General features: G+C 47.1%; 1 protein-coding gene across 1 annotated transcript in view; it reads left to right on the plus strand.

Moving 5' to 3' along the window:
- Positions 1 to 910: 910 nt before the first annotated feature.
- EFCAB2 (EF-hand calcium binding domain 2) overlaps positions 911 to 16,455 on the plus strand; it is a 124,293-nt gene continuing 108,748 nt past the window's right edge. Inside the window, exons 1-2 of the mRNA XM_030199523.1 lie at positions 911 to 1,030; positions 2,107 to 2,191. Of these exons, the coding sequence (XP_030055383.1) occupies positions 1,000 to 1,030; positions 2,107 to 2,191 (116 nt within the window). The 5' untranslated portion in view covers positions 911 to 999. The remainder of the gene's footprint in view (positions 1,031 to 2,106; positions 2,192 to 16,455) is intronic.

The following is a 16,455-nucleotide window of genomic DNA, read 5'->3' on the forward strand; positions in this document are numbered from 1 at the left end:
AGCTTGTACCATATTTATACACTAGAGCCTGACCTCTACGTTTACACCTATGTTATATGGAAATGCAATATATTTATTTCCCACAGGTGTAGCTTGTAAACAGTAGGACCACTGGCTGACATGCGGCATGTTTAGCTAGAGCTGTGTCAGGGTCAAGTCCAATAAAGAAACAAAATAATAAACCACAGTTAGCAAGAAATATATGCATGCACCAAAAACCTTTTTTTTTTAAATAATGCACGTGTCACTTAACTTTAACTTACCGCATTGAATGCCCCTGCCTTATATATAAAGCTTTAAGTTTGACCGCTCCTATTAAACTGGACAATGTTGGCACATTTAGACTGACTCTGGACTTCTGTTTGAAGGTAGCTCTGCTCTCAATATTTAATATTTTTCTTTTAAATAGTAGAAATAAACAATATCAATTGCCATAAATAAGTAAATAAATAGAAACTCTGAATGTTGAGCACATGATTCTAACATGATGTCTGTTTTAGTGGCTTTTTACCAGGAGAAAAACATTTCTGCATGAATACAAGAACATATGCCAGGGTGTCCCTATAATCAGCCCCTGCAAATGACAAACTGACTAGGATTTATAATAAATTACTAATCTACCTATGGAAAGTTATTCCATGCTTATACTTCCTGTGTGTACATCCGGATGCTGCACATGCTGGCATGTTTGAAAGTATAAGTGAAATTAAATGAAAATGCTACCAACAAAAGAACGACAACGTGGATGCAACAACAGGTAAGTTTGCTTTCTTTGTTTTGAGTGTACTAGAAATGACGGCTGCGCGGGGAGTGGAAACAGAAATTAACCTAAATGGCTTCAACTTGATGACGTCACGTCACCTCCTGTCTATTAATCCTTGGTTTCCTCAACCGCCTTGGCAACGGCAAGTATTGGGCTGGGGGTGTGCACGCTGTCTGTCGTCTCCAGGTTACGAGACTCGTGCGCATCACGTCTCCATAGCAACAGCAGCACGCAAGATGGCGGAGCTACAAGAGAAGGATAGCGCTGGTAAGGTTGGCGTTTCGGCAATGTCTGGCAAGCCCGGAATCAGACGTCCAGTTCGCTGTGCCGCTGGGACCCTGAGGGGCAGGGTGGACAGAGGAAGACGAGGAGTAGCCTCACTGGAGAAAAGCCTTCTCTCATTTGGCTTAGAAGTTATTTGCCCGCTTATCCCGGGCATATTTAATGTTTCTTTTGTATAATTTATTTCAGCAAGGCTATACAAACGGATTTCCCCACCTCTTTTGGGTTTATAGCTCAGTCCAAACTGTGAGCCTTTATTCACAGTCGCCTGGAATGTTTTTCTTTATTTTATCTCTTCCCCATTTCTTTTATAGCTAAGATGTAGCAATAACAACCCTTGGCTATGGTAAAGTACAAGTCCGTAGTCTGCTATTGAGACAGACATGGGGGAAGCCACTGCTTGCCCTGGGATTGGTAGAATTGAATGTTGCTACTAAGAGGGTTTCTGCCAGGTACTTGTGACCTGGATTGGCCATTGTTGGAAGCAGGATACTAGGCCAAAATGTATCCAGTTATGTTGAAGGTGTTTGAGGTATGCCAGGGTGCAGTTACATTGCTATGCAGTTAAACTTAGGCTGCACAACTAGCTAGCCTAAAGATACCCGGATATTGAACATCTGATTTAAGTGATTAAGGCCCACTATCCACTTAAACTTATCCTGATGCCTTTATTTAGTTGCTGGCCCACTGAATATCAACCGCTATCCACAATTTCAGCCACAATTCTCCAATGTATTGCCGAACATAGGTGCCAGCTCTGTCCAGTCGGTGTTGAGCACTCTCAATATTGAATGAGTTCATTAAGTTCAGGGAGGGATCATTTCTGTTGTATTTGACACCCCCAATCATTTTGAAATGTTGGCATCTATGCCTCTGAAAGCCCATAGCGGTAATGTGACTTTAAAAAAAATAGTATATTCTTCCAGTGAGCTCAAGTACAGTCCTTTAAAATGTGCATTTTTAATAGTTTTATGGTCTTACTGGGAAAGAATTTTTGACAGGTCTGTGGTTTCTAGAAAAATGTCCTTGGAGAAAAATAATTCTCTTTTGTTCTTCTGCAGAGGCATTGGTAGCAGAACTACATAAAAAGATTACAGAAGCTTTTGATGTGTTTGACCATGAGAACAACAAAGTTGTGGATGTCAGGTCTGGAAATGTTTCTTTTTCTGTTGTGTAATGTATTGTCAGATATGTGAGTGAACAGCAGAATTTCTTTTAAAGTATTAGAACAGTACAGTGCAAAAATCCCTCATTCATGGTCTTAAAGTAATATGGGCCACAATTGGCACCAATGGAAAATGCACCTATGCATATTCTATAAACCGTGCCTAAAGTCAGGCATGGTTTATAGAATGTGCATAGTGCCTTCCATGAAACTAAAATTTAGGTACAGCCATTTACACCAATGAAAAGCTGGTGTAAATGTCCACACCTAACTTTAGGCATGGAATGGGTTGTTTGTTAGCATTGCGCATAAATTGTAGGGATGCCCACGACCTGCCTGTGCTCCTCCCATGGCCACACCCATTTTTGAGATACGCACAGTACAATTTACACAGACTACTTTATAGAATACATTTAGCGAGTAGTGCATGTAAATTCTAATTAATGCCAATTAGTACCGATAATTGCTTAACATCCAATTATCAGTGCTGATTGGCTTGTTAACCAATTGAGTGTTGCGTGCAAATCAGAATATGCCCAGATTTGAATGCTCAACTCTAGTGGCACTATATAGAATTTGCAGAAGGGCTCCTTTTACAAAGCTGTGCTACCAATTAGGGTGCGCTGAATGCAAAGTAGCCCATGGGAATAGAATGGGCTTCTTTGCATTCATCTGGCTGCCAATCGGTAGCGCAGCTTTGTAAAAACAGCCCTAAGTAAAATAACTGATCTATTTTTCTTTATAAAAAATAAGTGACTTACTTGTTATCTTGATATTTCATTTAGTTTCTAGGATTTATAACTCACTTTTATAACATGTAACAAAACAAGATGAAGTAAATAAAATTTCAAAGACAACAGAAAATACAACTAAACTGTCTCATCTTCCATATATATCCCCACCTTTCCTAATATCATTCATAACACTAACTCCTAGCACAGTTTTCCTACATTACCATGAACTCTCTATCCCATTTCCACGTTATCACAAATTGGAAAACAGACATATTTTAAGCAGTTTTCAAAACCTTGTATAATCAAAAAATTGAGCTCTGATGGCATTGTGTTCCAAAGCTCTGGGGCAACCACAGAAAAAGTTTTCATTCTACATCTAACATGTCGTGTTTTCCTTACTGGCTACATTCCTGCACTAATCCCCAAAGTTCTCACACAAACTTAGGGCCCTTTTACTAAAATAAATAAATAAAGGGCTACCGTGCGGCAGCTCGGAACTACCACCGGCCCAACACAACTGCCGGCGGTAGTTCTGCTTTGAGTAAACGCTATTTCCATATCATCAACCTGATCAATCCATAGACTGGTGGGTTGTGTCCATCTACCAGCAGGTGGAGATAGAGAGCAAACTTTTGCCTCCCTATATGTGGTCATGTGCTGCCGGAAACTCCCCAGTATGTTCTCTATCTCAGCAGGTGGTGGTCACACACAGCAGCAGCTCTGGCTAGGCCTCCAAGCCTAATCCTTAGGTTTTGTTGAGGCCTGGGGTTGAGGGCTCTTTTGAGCAAGTGCAAACCTGGTGGTGCCAGGTCCCTCCTTTTCTCCCCCCTCCCGCTGGCTCCGTTTAATAAAAAAAAAAAAAAAAAAAAATTTTAAACGTCTTTAAAGGCGTTTAATTCAACGTTTCTTTAAACGTTCATTGCAGCTACTCACTGGGACACCAGTTCGTTGCAGCTCGGAGCGGCAAGCAGGTAATTTTACCTTTTTATAGCGGGCAGGGGGTTCCCCGATTCTTCTCCTCGTGGCATATGGCGTCGGAGGGCGAGGGCGCAAAGGGTCGCTCCCCGGATCGCTGGAGCGCTTCTAGAGGGGATGCGGGGGTTTTACAACCTGATTCGCCCTTGATGGGTGACAGTTTAGTGACCGATGAATGTCCCGGTCGTTCCTCCGGCGTGGCGGTTTTTTCCCGCCATAAACGCCCATCCCCCGCTCCTCGCCTCCGCCATCTTGGCCGGCCACGCGGCTCGGACGGCTTCTTCGTGGGCCGCCCTTGAGGTTGGAGACATTAATGCCATGAACGCCCTTAATTTGGGCGACGGCACAAGCGGCTAAAGTTAAGCGCCGTTCTTCCCACGCGGCTCCTTCGCGGAGTTTCGCGCCGGACGCCATTTTGGATGCGCAGCATGTCTCTCCCCCGCTATTGCGAGCGCCGGTTGAGAGTGCGTCTAGGGCTGTTGCCCAGGCTGCGGAAGTGCACAGTCTGGGGGGTTTCTCCCCCGAGTTTGTTTTGCTGCTGCATCAGGCTTTCCTCATGCAAAACGCTGCCCCTGCTCCCTCTTCTGATAAAGAGGTTGAGGTTCCCAGAGGTAAACGCCCTCGGGTTGATTTCCAGGCCTTGGAGGACTTTGTCTCCTCCGATGTAGATGAGGGCAGCGTGTCTGAGGTCTCCCAACGGTCCTTTGCGGATTCCTTGGAGGAGATAGATCCCCGCTCGGATGGAGCGGATTACCCCTCTGCAGCGCGGCTTTTTAGCCCAGAGGATTTGCCCAACCTGTTTTTACAGGCCATGGACACTTTGAAGATTTCCTCTCCGGAGGACGTCTCTCCCTCAGCCCCTGTTGGCTCTGCCATTATGCTGGGGACGAAGCGCCCGCCTAGATCCTTCCACGTGCATGATGCCATGCACACCTTAATTGCGGCTCAATGGGATGTCCCGGAAACGAGCCTTAAAGTGGCTAGGGCTATGTCCCGCCTCTATCCTTTGGCTGTGAGTGAACGTGAGGCCTATCTGTGGCCTACTGTGGATTCTTTAATCACTGCGGTGACTAAGAAAACGGCGTTGCCGGTGGAAGGTGGCACGGCCCTAAAGGACGCCCAAGACAGAAGATTGGAGGCGGCCTTAAGGTCGTCCTTTGAGGCAGCTGCTTTAAGTTTGCAGGCCTCAGTTTGCGGCTCCTATGTGGCCAGGGCGTGCCTGACTATGGTGCAGCGGGCTTCCCCCTCGGATCTTTCCTTGAGGGCTGATTGGCCGGCCCTGGAATCGGGCTTAGCCTATTTGGCAGACTTGCTGTATGATGTCTTGAGAGCCTCAGCTAAAGGCATGGCTCAGACAGTCTCTGCGCGGCGGTGGCTTTGGCTGAAACATTGGTCTGCTGACCACGCCTCTAAATCCCACCTGGCTAGGTTGCCTTTTAAAGGCAAGCTGCTCTTTGGGGTCGAGCTGGACAAAATCGTGACCGATCTCGGCACGTCTAAGGGCAAGAAATTACCAGAGGTCAGGGCTCGGGCTAGTACTCGTCCCGGTACCTCCAGAGGACGGTGGCTGGAAGCCCGTCGGTACCGCCCGGGCAAGTCGGGTTCCTCTGCCCCCTCTTCCTTCAAGAGGATTTTCTCCCCCAAGCAGCATTCCTTTCGCAGAGACCGCCGTCCCGGAGGTGCTCCCTCCGGTCCTCCCCCAGGGTCTCGTACCCAATGACGGGGCCTTGGTCCACGCCCCAGTGCAGATTGGAGGACGGCTGTCCTCGTTTCTGGGCGAGTGGACCACTATAACTTCAGACGCGTGGGTGCTGGAAGTCATCAGAGACGGCTACAAGCTAGAGTTCTGCCAACCCTTAAGAGACGGGTTTGTACTCTCTCCCTGCAAGTCTCCGGTCAAGCTGTGGCAGTGCAGCAGACCTTGGACAACCTGATCCGCCTGGGTGCGGTCGTTCCGGTGCCAAAAAATCAGATTGGCAAGGGACGTTACTCCATTTACTTTGTGGTTCCAAAGAAAGGAGGTTCTGTCCGGCCTATCCTCGACCTCAAAGGGGTCAATCGGGCCTGGAAAGTGAGGCACTTTCGCATGGAGACTCTCCGCTCTGTTATAGCGGCAGTGAAGGCAGGAGAGTTCTTGGCTTCCTTGGACATCAAGGAAGCGTACCTGCTTATTCCCATCTGGCCTCCTCTCCAACGCTTTCTGCGTTTTACAGTCCTGAGACGACACTTCCAGTTCAGAGCCCTCCCTTTCGGGTTGGCTACTGCTCCGCGGACCTTTTCCAAAGTAATGGGGGTCATAGCGGCCTTCCTGCTAAAGGAAGGAGTACAAGTCCATCCTTATCTGGACGACTGGTTGATCCGAGCCCCCTCTTATGCAGAGTGCGGCAAAGCTATGGACCGGGTAGTTGCTCTTGTGAGCTCCCTGGGATGGATCATCAACTGGAAGAAGAGCCAGCTGCGCCCGACTCAGTCCCTGGAGTATCTGGGAGTTCGATTTGACACCCAAGTGGGCAGAGTGTTCCTGCCAGACAATCGGATTGTCAAGCTTCAGGCTCAGGTGGACTAGTTCCTAGTAGCCTCTCCTATTCGGGCTTGGGACTACGTGCAGCTGTTGGGCTCTATGACGGCCACGATGGAAGTAGTGCCCTGGGCCAGGGCTCATATGAGACCACTACAGCTATCTCTGCTGCTGCGCTGGACTCTGATGTCGGAGGATTATGCTGTGCGCCTTCCCGTGGACCCAGCAGTGCGCAAGGCGCTGAGCTGGTGGACGCAGACAGACAAGTTGTCTGCAGGATTGCCTCTGGTGACCCCGGAGTGGATTGTCGTCACGACAGACGCCTCTTTGATGGGCTGGGGAGCCCACTGCTTGGGAAGGACAGCGCAGGGGCTCTAGTCTCCTGCAGAGGCAAGTGGTCTATCAACCTCCTGGAACTCAGAGCCATTCGGTTGGTGTTATTGGAGTTCATCCCGGTACTGGTGTTGTAGCCTGTACGGGTCCTGTCGAACAATGCCACGGCTGTGGCCTATATCAACCGCCAGGGAGGTACCAAGAGCGCCCCTCTAGCCAAGGAGGCTATGAGTCTTTGCCAGTGGGCGGAAGCGAACCTGGAGCAGCTTTCAGCGGCCCACATTGCCGGAGTCATGAATGTCAAGGCGGACTTTCTCAGTCGCCATACCTTGGAGCCCGGAGAGTGGCAACTATCTGCTCAGGCGTTCTTGGACATCACGAAGCGCTGGGGCCAGCCGAGCCTAGATCTGATGGCGTCATCGGCCAATTGCCAAGTGCCGCGCTTTTTTCAGCAGAGGACGGGACCCTCGATCCCTGGGAGTAGATGCTCTTCTCCAACAGTGGCCGACACAAGAGCTCCTCTATGTGTTCCCGCCCTGGCCCATGTTGGGCAGGGTGCTAGACCGGGTGGCAAAGCATCCCGGCAGGGTAATCCTGGTGGGTCCGGATTGGCCCAGACGTCCCTGGTATGCGGACTTGATCAGGCTCTCAGTCGACGATCCTCTGCGGCTGTCAGTGGAGCAGGGCCGGTTACATCAGGGTCCCGTGGTGATGGAGGATCCCTCTCCCTTTGGTCTTACGGCCTGGCTATTGAGCGGCAGCGTCTGAGGAAGAAGGGCTTCTCAGACAAGGTCATCGCCACTATGCTGAGAGCGAGGAAACGCTCTACTTCTACTGCTTACGCCAGGGTTTGGCGTATCTTTGCAGCATGGTGTGAAGCAGGCTCACTTTCTCCCTTCACTGCTCCAATTTCTTCAGTGTTGGCGTTCCTGCAAGAAGGTCTGGAGAAAGGCCTGTCGCTCAGTTCCCTTAAAGTCCAGGTAGCGGCTCTGGCTTGCTTCAGGGGCCGCCTGAAGGGTGCTTCCCTGGCTTCGCAGCCAGATGTGGTGCGCTTTCTCAAGGGAGTTAATCACCTGCGCCCTCCTCTGCACTCAGTGGTGCCTGCGTGGAATCTCAACCTGGTGCTAAGAGCATTGCAGAAGCCGCCTTTTGAACCCTTGTCGAGGGCATCTCTGAAAGACCTGACGTTGAAAGCAGTCTTTTTGGTGGCTATCACTACAGCCAGAAGAGTTTCCGAGCTCCAGGCGCTCTCATGTCGAGAGCCTTTTCTGCAGTTCACTGAGGCAGGAGTGACTATTCGCACAGTGCCTTCCTTCCTGCCCAAGATTGTTTCTCGCTTCCATGTGAATCAGCAGCTCTGTCTCCCTTCCTTTCGTAGGGAGGACTACCCAGAGGAGTACTCTGCTCTTAAATATCTGGATGTGAGACGAGTCATCTTCAGATACTTGGAAGTGACCAATGATTTCCGGAAATCGGATCATCTGTTTGTCCTGTTTGCAGGTCCTCGTAAGGGTCTGCAGGCTGCTAAGCCTACAGTGGCAAGATGGGTCAAGGAAGCCATTGCAGCGGCTTATGTGGCCGCGGGGAAGGTGCCGCCTATCCAGCTGAAGGCTCACTCCACGAGAGCTCAGGCGGCCTCGATGGCAGAGGCCGGATCCGTCTCCTTGGAAGAGATATGCAAGGCGGCAACTTGGGCTTCGGCTCATACATTCTCCAAGCATTACCGTTTGACTGTGGCTGCACGGGCGGAGGCCCGGTTTGGAGCTTCAGTGTTGAGGTCAGGGATTTCAATGTCCCGCCCTGGGTGAGTACTGCTTCGGTACATCCCACCAGTCTATGGATTGATCAGCTTGATGATATGGAAGGTAAAATTATGTATAATCATACCTGATAATTTTCTTTCCATTAATCATAGCTGATCAATCCATAGCCCCTCCCAGATATCTGTTCTGTTTTTATTCTGGTTGCATTTCAGGTTCAAGTTTAGTCTTCAGTTATTTCAGAAAGACTTCGTGTTCAAGTTCTTTCACTTGGATTCTTCAAGAGTTGAGACGAGTTTGTGTTACAGTGAGCTGCTGCATTCCTCTCCCCTCCGTTTTACGGGGCTGGATTGAGACATAAATTCTGCCGGCACTCCCTCCCGCTTCGTGCGGCTGTAGGGCAGCTTTGTACCCCTCCCGCTTCGGTGGTGTTAGGGTCAGTCAGCTCCTCCCGCGGTTGCGGTTGCAGGATAAGCCAGATCCCCCCGCATCGGCGGGTGTGGTGTCCCTCCCCCGCTCCGCGGGGATGAGCTGGACGGATTCCCCTCCCCCACTTGTGTGGGGATGAGCTGGGTTAATTCCCCTCCCCCGTTTCGGCGGTGGTGAGCTGGGCAGAGTGTCCCTTCGTGGGTGTAATTCTCTAAGTGCTGAGTCCTGCGGATGGAGCTTTGATATCGACATACTGAGGAGTTTCCGGCAGCACATGACCACATATAGGGAGGCAAAAGTTTGCTCTCTATCTCCACCTGCTGGTAGATGGACACAACCCACCAGTCTATGGATTGATCAGCTATGATTAATGGAAAGAAAATTATCAGGTATGATTATACATAATTTTACCTTCTAGTGCTACAGAAAATCTGTAATTTCTAGCACGGTGCTAACCTGGCGGCACTGCCTGGTTACCAGCACATTACCGTTGGAGTTCTTACCACCACTTTAATGGATGGCAATAAGTGCGCCCCCCCCTCCGCATGGCCACATGGTAAGAATAATCTTACAGCATGGCTATATCTTTTTTTTTTTTTTAAGGGGCTTTTTACTTGCTGCGGTATAAAGGGCCCTGGCGCATGGCAAAAATTGGACCCGCTGCTACCACAGGACCCTTTTTACTGCAAATTGTTAAAAGGACCCCTTATCTGTTCTGATGCAGGTATAAATGTGTGCATGGGGCAATTCTACAACTGGACCCCCTACAGCACCTCCATTGGGTGCCCCAAGGATGTGTGGTAGGAGCCTGTTGTGTAACAGCAGCTGGGTACCTAGGTGCTATTTTATAGAATACTAGCATAACCCAGTATTGATGCCCCTAACATTTTCGTGCCCACAATTATGCCAGCCATAGACCTCATGTAAATGTGGCAGAGATGTCCGTGTCTTACAATATTCTGTAAGTTTTAGATGTAACTACGAGCCCCCTACCCATAGTCCACCCATGCTCCATCCCTGTGTGTGCCCCATGCATTTATTCACTATGCTACATATGTGCGTTGTTACAGAATAGCGCTTAGGCCCCCTGCTCGCACTTTTGACTAAGTATACATTTACACACATAAGTACTAGTATTCTATAACTTTATATGCGCAAGGGATGCATAAATGTGGGCATCTAGTTTATAGAATTGCCCTTTATGTATATACAGGTATTTTATAAAGTACATGTACATCATAATTGCCTCCTCTACCCAGGAAAGCCAGTGGGTGGTTCGTGTAAAAGTCTGTGTATTCTTGTTGATAAGCATACTTCTAGAAGTCCATACAACTATTTATTTGCCACATCTACTTTAAAACAGTTTTTATTGAACATTCCAATAAAGATGTGATCAGCCATCCAACAATCAATCAATGCATTCAATGTTTACATTATCTTTTTTTTTGTTTTTAATAATAGCTTTTATTAAAGAATTCTGCAAATCACAGCAATAAGTAACCAGTTTGGGTACAGCATCAGCCACAAACACAGTAAAAAATATTACAACAGATATCACCCTACTGGAAAGCTGTACAGGTATTCTCTAATCCCCCCTATTTAACCATCTCCCCCTCCCCCCCCTGAAACCCCCACCCCCCATACTCTGCTGCCTCTATAGGACAAGCAGGGAAGAGTCCGGGCAGGCAGACCATTTCACATATGGGTCCCAAATATTATGGTACAATAGTACTCGACCAGTTCGTAAGGCTGTTAATTTAGGCATCAGATGGATGTAGTCCAACTTGCGCAGTATCACTGAGAGACCAGGCAATGCTGTCTGTTTCCAAGCCGCAGCAAGCACCAAGTTGCTGGCTACAAACACATAACATAGTAACATAGTAGCATAGTAGATGACGACAGAGAAAGACCTGTACGTTCCATCCAGTCTTCCCAACAAGATAAACTCATATGTGCTACTTTATGTGTATACCTGACTTTGATTTGTATCTACCATTTTCAGGGCACAGACCGTAGAAGTCTGCCCAGCACTAGCCCTGCCTCCCAACCACTAGCCCCGCCTCCCACCACCGACGCTGCCACCCAATCTCCGCTAAGCTTCTGAGGATCCATTCATTCTGAGCAGGATTCCTTTATGTTTATTCCATTCATTTTTTAATTCCGTTACCGTTTTCATCTCCACCACCTCCCATGGGAGGGCATTCCAAGTATCAACCACCTCCCACGGGAGGGCATTCCAAGTATCAACCACTCTCTCCATGACTTCCTGACATTTTTCTTGAGTCTGCCCCCCTTCAATCTCATTTCATGTCCTCTAGTTCTACCGCCTTCCCGTCTCCGGAAAAGGTTCGTTTGCAGATTAATACCTTTCAAATATTTGAACGTCTGTATCATATCACCCGTTTCTCCTTTCCTCCAGGGTACACATGTTCAGGTCAGCAAGTCTCTCCTCATACGTCTTGTAACACAAATCCCATACCATTTTTGTAGCTTTTCTTTGCACCGCTTGAATTCTTTTTACATCCTTAGCAAGATATGGCCTCCAAAACTGAACACAATACTCCAGGTGGGGCCTCACCAACGACTTATACAGGGCCATTAACACCTCCTTTCTTCTGCTGATACCTCTCTCTATACAGCCTAGCAATCTTCTGGCTACGGCCACCGCCTTGTCACACTGTTTCGTCGCCTTCAGATCCTCAGGTACTATCACCCCAAGATCCCTCTCCCTATCTGTACATATCAGACTCTCACCGCCTAACACATATGTCTCCCGTGGATTTCTACTCCCTAAGTGCATTTCTTCACATTGAATTTTAATTGACAAACCTTAGACCATTCTTCTAGCTTCTGCAGATCCTTTTTCATGTTTTCCACTCCCCCCGGGTGTCCACTCTGTTACAAATCTTGGTATCATCCGCAAAAAGGCAAACTTTACCTTCTAACCCTTCGGCAATGTCACTCACAAATATATTGAACAGAATCGGCCCCAGCACCGATCCCTGAGGCACTCCACTACTCACCTTTCCCTCATCCGATCGAATTCCATTCACCACCACCCTCTGGCGTCAGTCCGTCAACCAGTTCCTAATCAAGTTCACCACGTCGGGTCCTATCTTCAGCCTGTCAAGTTTATTCAAGAGCCTCCTGTGGGGAACCGTGTCAAAAGCTTTGCTGAAATCTAAGTAGATTACGTCTATAGCACGTCCATGATTCAGTTTTCCGGTCACCCAGTCAAAGAATTCAATGAGATTCGTTTGGCACGATTTACCTTTGGTAAAACCATGTTGTCTCGGATCTTGCAACTTATTGGCTTCCAGGAAATTCACTATCCTTTCCTTCAGCATCACTTCCATTACTTTTCCAATAACCGAAGTGAGGCTTACCGGCATGTAGTTTCCAGCTTCTTCCCTATCACCACTTTTGTGAAGAGGGACCACATCTGCTGTTCTCCAATTCCACAGAACCTCTCCTGTCTCCAAGGATTTATTAAACAAATCTTTAAGAGGACCCCCAGAACCTCTCTGAGCTCCCTCAATATCCTGGGGTGGATCCCGTCCGGTCCCATGGCTTTGTCCACCTTTAGATTTTCAAGTTGTTCATACAACTTCTTCTGTGAATGGTGCTATATCCGCTCCATTCTCATATGTACTTTTGCCAGTCAATCGTGGTCCTTCTCCAGGAATTTCTTCTGTGAAAACAGAACAAAAGTATCTGTTTAGCAAATTTGCTTTTTCTTCATCATTATCTACATAGCGGTTCGCAGCATTTTTCAGTCTCACAATTCCCTGAAGAAATTTTTGTCGCCCCTCCTTACATTTCTAGCCATTTGTTCTTCCACTTGCACTTTCGCCATAAGTAATCAAATGATGGACATGGGTCTTCACCCCCACCAGTTTAACATGCAGGAGACAGTGGTCCATCCTCATAGGGTATGTGAGCTTAGTGACGCTGTAAACAAACTTCAAAACATTAGTCCAATACTCCTGGGTGCGGGGACAAGCCCACTATATGTGATACATATCTCCATCATACCATACTGATGCCAGCATAAAACTGACTCCAAATGGAACATTTTAGCCAGCCGCTTGGGAGTATAGTACGAGCCATGCAGGATCTTGTACCCATTTTCCATTAAGGAACTAGATATAGATACTTTAAGCAATGACCCAAAGCCCGCTCCCATTTCAGCAAATAATGCATGGCAGGTTTACTATGGGAGAGGAGAGCCCTATACAATCTGGAAATTCCTCCTCTTCCCCCCTCATCATCGCCCTCTCCAAATTCGTTTCTGCTAACTCAAATCCCCTCTAGCCTTCCTAGAAATAAAATCCCGCACTTGGTGGTATTGAAAAGTCTGAGAGATAGGGATCCCATATTCCTCATGGATATCTTCAAACGAAACAAAATACCCCACTTCCCAAACCTGCCCCAACTCATGCAAACCCAGTTTTTCCCATGAACCGTACCCAGAGGCCACAGTCCCTTGGGCAAACTGGGGTGGGGGGGGGGGGGGGAATCGAATGAGCATATGTAGATAATATATACGACCCTGGAAGAACTTCCTCCGAATTTCCCTCCAAACTAATAGGGGCCTCTGAAGTAGCGGTGGAGTCTCCCGAGCAAGCCTCCCTAAAAGTTTGTCGGGCAGTCAAGGAACTGCTGCCAGTGGATATGGATCCAGCCATGTTTGTTTGAGGGATTTCCACAATTTACCCACCCCCTGCAGCCATTCCGCCAGCATAATAGGCCAAAAAAGAAGGGACACCCATCCCCCCATGTGCTCGCAGTTGATACATCACCTCCCTTCTCACTCAGGGCGGCCTTCGCTTCCAAATAAATGAGAAAACTCTATGTCTCAGGCCCCGAAAAAATTTCTCAGGCAAGGAAATGGGAATTGCCATAAACAGATAAAGCAACTTAGGAAGTAGTATCATCTTAGTCGCTTCAATCCGGTCCAACCAAGAGATTGTCAAGTCCTCCCATCGCTCAAGTTCCAGGAGAAGCTCATGGAGCTTCCTGGAAAGTTTGCCTCATAAAAATCCTTAAACCTTTTTGTCAAATGAACTCCAAGATACCGTATACCTCTGGACGCCTAGTTAAAAGGAAAACTAACCTTTAATCTAGCTACTTGGTCATCAGGAATAGTCACATTCAAAGCTTCTGACTTGTTCATATTAATTTTAAAGCCTGAAACCTGACCATAATCATATAGGACCGAGGTTAATACTGAAAAAGAAACACTGAGATCAGCAAGAGTCAGCAATATGTCATCAGCAAACAACAAAATTCAAGTCTCAATCCCCCCTCTTCTTAACCCCTGAATCTCTGGGTGCATACGGATATAGATTACCAAGGGTTCAACCACCAATGCAAAAAGAAGAAGGGATAGGGCGCAACCCACCTCATACCCTGAGACAGAGGGAACAAAGGAGACCTCTGGCCATTAATATGAACTGAAGCACAAGGAGCTGCATAGATAACATGAAGCCAATGGAGAAAGGAACCTGTTATACCAACTCTCTCCAGAGCCGCAAACATAAAAGGCCAATGTACCCTATCAAACACCTTTTCTGCATCATGTGATAATAAACATAAAGGTACCTTTGCAGTCTCAGCGTAATATAGAAGGTGCAGGGCGCGTCGTATATTATCAAATGTTTGACGACCATGGATGAAACCCACCTGATCTTCATGAATCAACAGAGGGAGATAAGCGCATAGCCAATATTTTAGTAAAAATCTTGTAATCCACACCCAAGAGAGAGATTGTGCGGTAAGATCCACACAGCTGAGGATCTTTAACTGGTTTGGGTATAACTGTGATGGTTGCAAAATTCCATGTCTCCGGAAGCATCTGGCCCTCATTAAAGGAATTAAAGACCCCCGAATATAAAGATATTGTGGGGATTCGGGTAGGTAATCAAGAACATAAAATTATGCTTTACGCAGATGATATACTCTTTGTTCTAACGGAACCTCTTCACTCCCTAGCAGCAGTTCAACATACGCTGTGACGGTATGTAGGTTTATCAGGATTTACAGTTAATGTCTCAAAATCTGAGCTGCCTAACCTCACAGTGGGGGAACCTCAGTTGTCAAAATTGCGTACCCTCTTTCATTATAGGTGGGCACACTGATCTATCCGCTATTTAGGGGTTCATATCCCAGCAGATCTGGATCAGCTTTATGATTTAAATTATCCCCCTTTGCTCTCTAAAGTGATGGATGATCACAACCAGTGGGAGGGACTGGGAGTTTCATGGGTAGGTCGTATCAGTGCGGTAAAAATGAATGTGCTCCCGAGATTTTTGTATCTTTTTGCATGTCTCCCATTGTGCACTCCTAAAGGATTTCTACTTAAGCTTCAACGCAAAGTATTTCATTATATATGGCAGCATAAGCCTCCGCAAGTATGTCAGGCTCAAATGCATGCTGAGCAGGAACAGGGAGGAATGGGGGTTCCCAATTTTGCTCAGTATTATCGAGCTGCACAGCTGACTGCTCTTTTTGATTGGATGATATCCCCTTCGAAATGCTGGGTACAATTGGAACAAGCTGTGGCGGGTAAGATGCAGTTGACCTATCTACCTTGGCTTTCATTATCACAGTTACATACATAGATGGACTTAGCACCCTATAGTATGGCCTGAGTGTTAGCGGAATGGTATGATACGAGACGGAGGCTGTTTCCAAAACAATGTGTGTGTGTGTGTGTGTGGGGGGGGGGGGGTTATACTGCAATCTCTGGAATTTGTAGAATATAATCACTACTACTTCAAAAATTCTACACAGCAACAGTGTTCAAGGGTGAATATGGACTCTCAAACATGAAAGTTGGTGGAGAGCAACCAGGGCCGTGCCGACACGGTAAGCGAGGTAGCAACGCAGGGGGGCGCCGACCTCTAGAGGGCGCCACTCACTTGCAAAATCTTTTACCTGAAGTTGTGATTCTCCTCTCTCCCCTGCCCTTCCCGCATCAGGAAGTGAAGGTAGCCCAGCAGTGCTGAGACAGACACGCTGCTCTGCTAAAGCTGCTTCAAAGAGTACAACCAGCAGCTATTTATGGCTTTGGTGTGTGAACAACTTTCATTCAGGGTGAGCTGGAACAACATTCAAATTAAAGAGAACAGGTTTGGAGGCAGGTGTGCAAGTGAGACTTGGGAGAAATAAAAAATAAATAGTGTAATTGTTATCTGTAAGTGGTTCAAAGTTTTTGTTTTTTTGAGCATGTACACTGAGAGGAGGACATGACTGCAATGATGTGTACATAATTATCATAGCTACAGCTAAAATCCATTTAATTGGCTGAGGTTCAAAGTGGAAGTTTAGCTGACGTATAGTGTAGAATAGCTGGTAAGTAAAAATCTGATTGCTTTTTTTGTGTGTTTGTTTTTATATAAAACATTCTGCTTGGATAGGGAGAGTTTGTGATATTTGAAAATACATTTTGCTTTAATGAAATTGCTAAAACTTTAGAGTCAGAGACTTATCAA

The sequence above is a fragment of the Microcaecilia unicolor genome, chromosome 4 (genome assembly GCF_901765095.1).
Source record: "Microcaecilia unicolor chromosome 4, aMicUni1.1, whole genome shotgun sequence".
NCBI classification, from domain to species: Eukaryota; Metazoa; Chordata; class Amphibia; order Gymnophiona; family Siphonopidae; genus Microcaecilia; species Microcaecilia unicolor.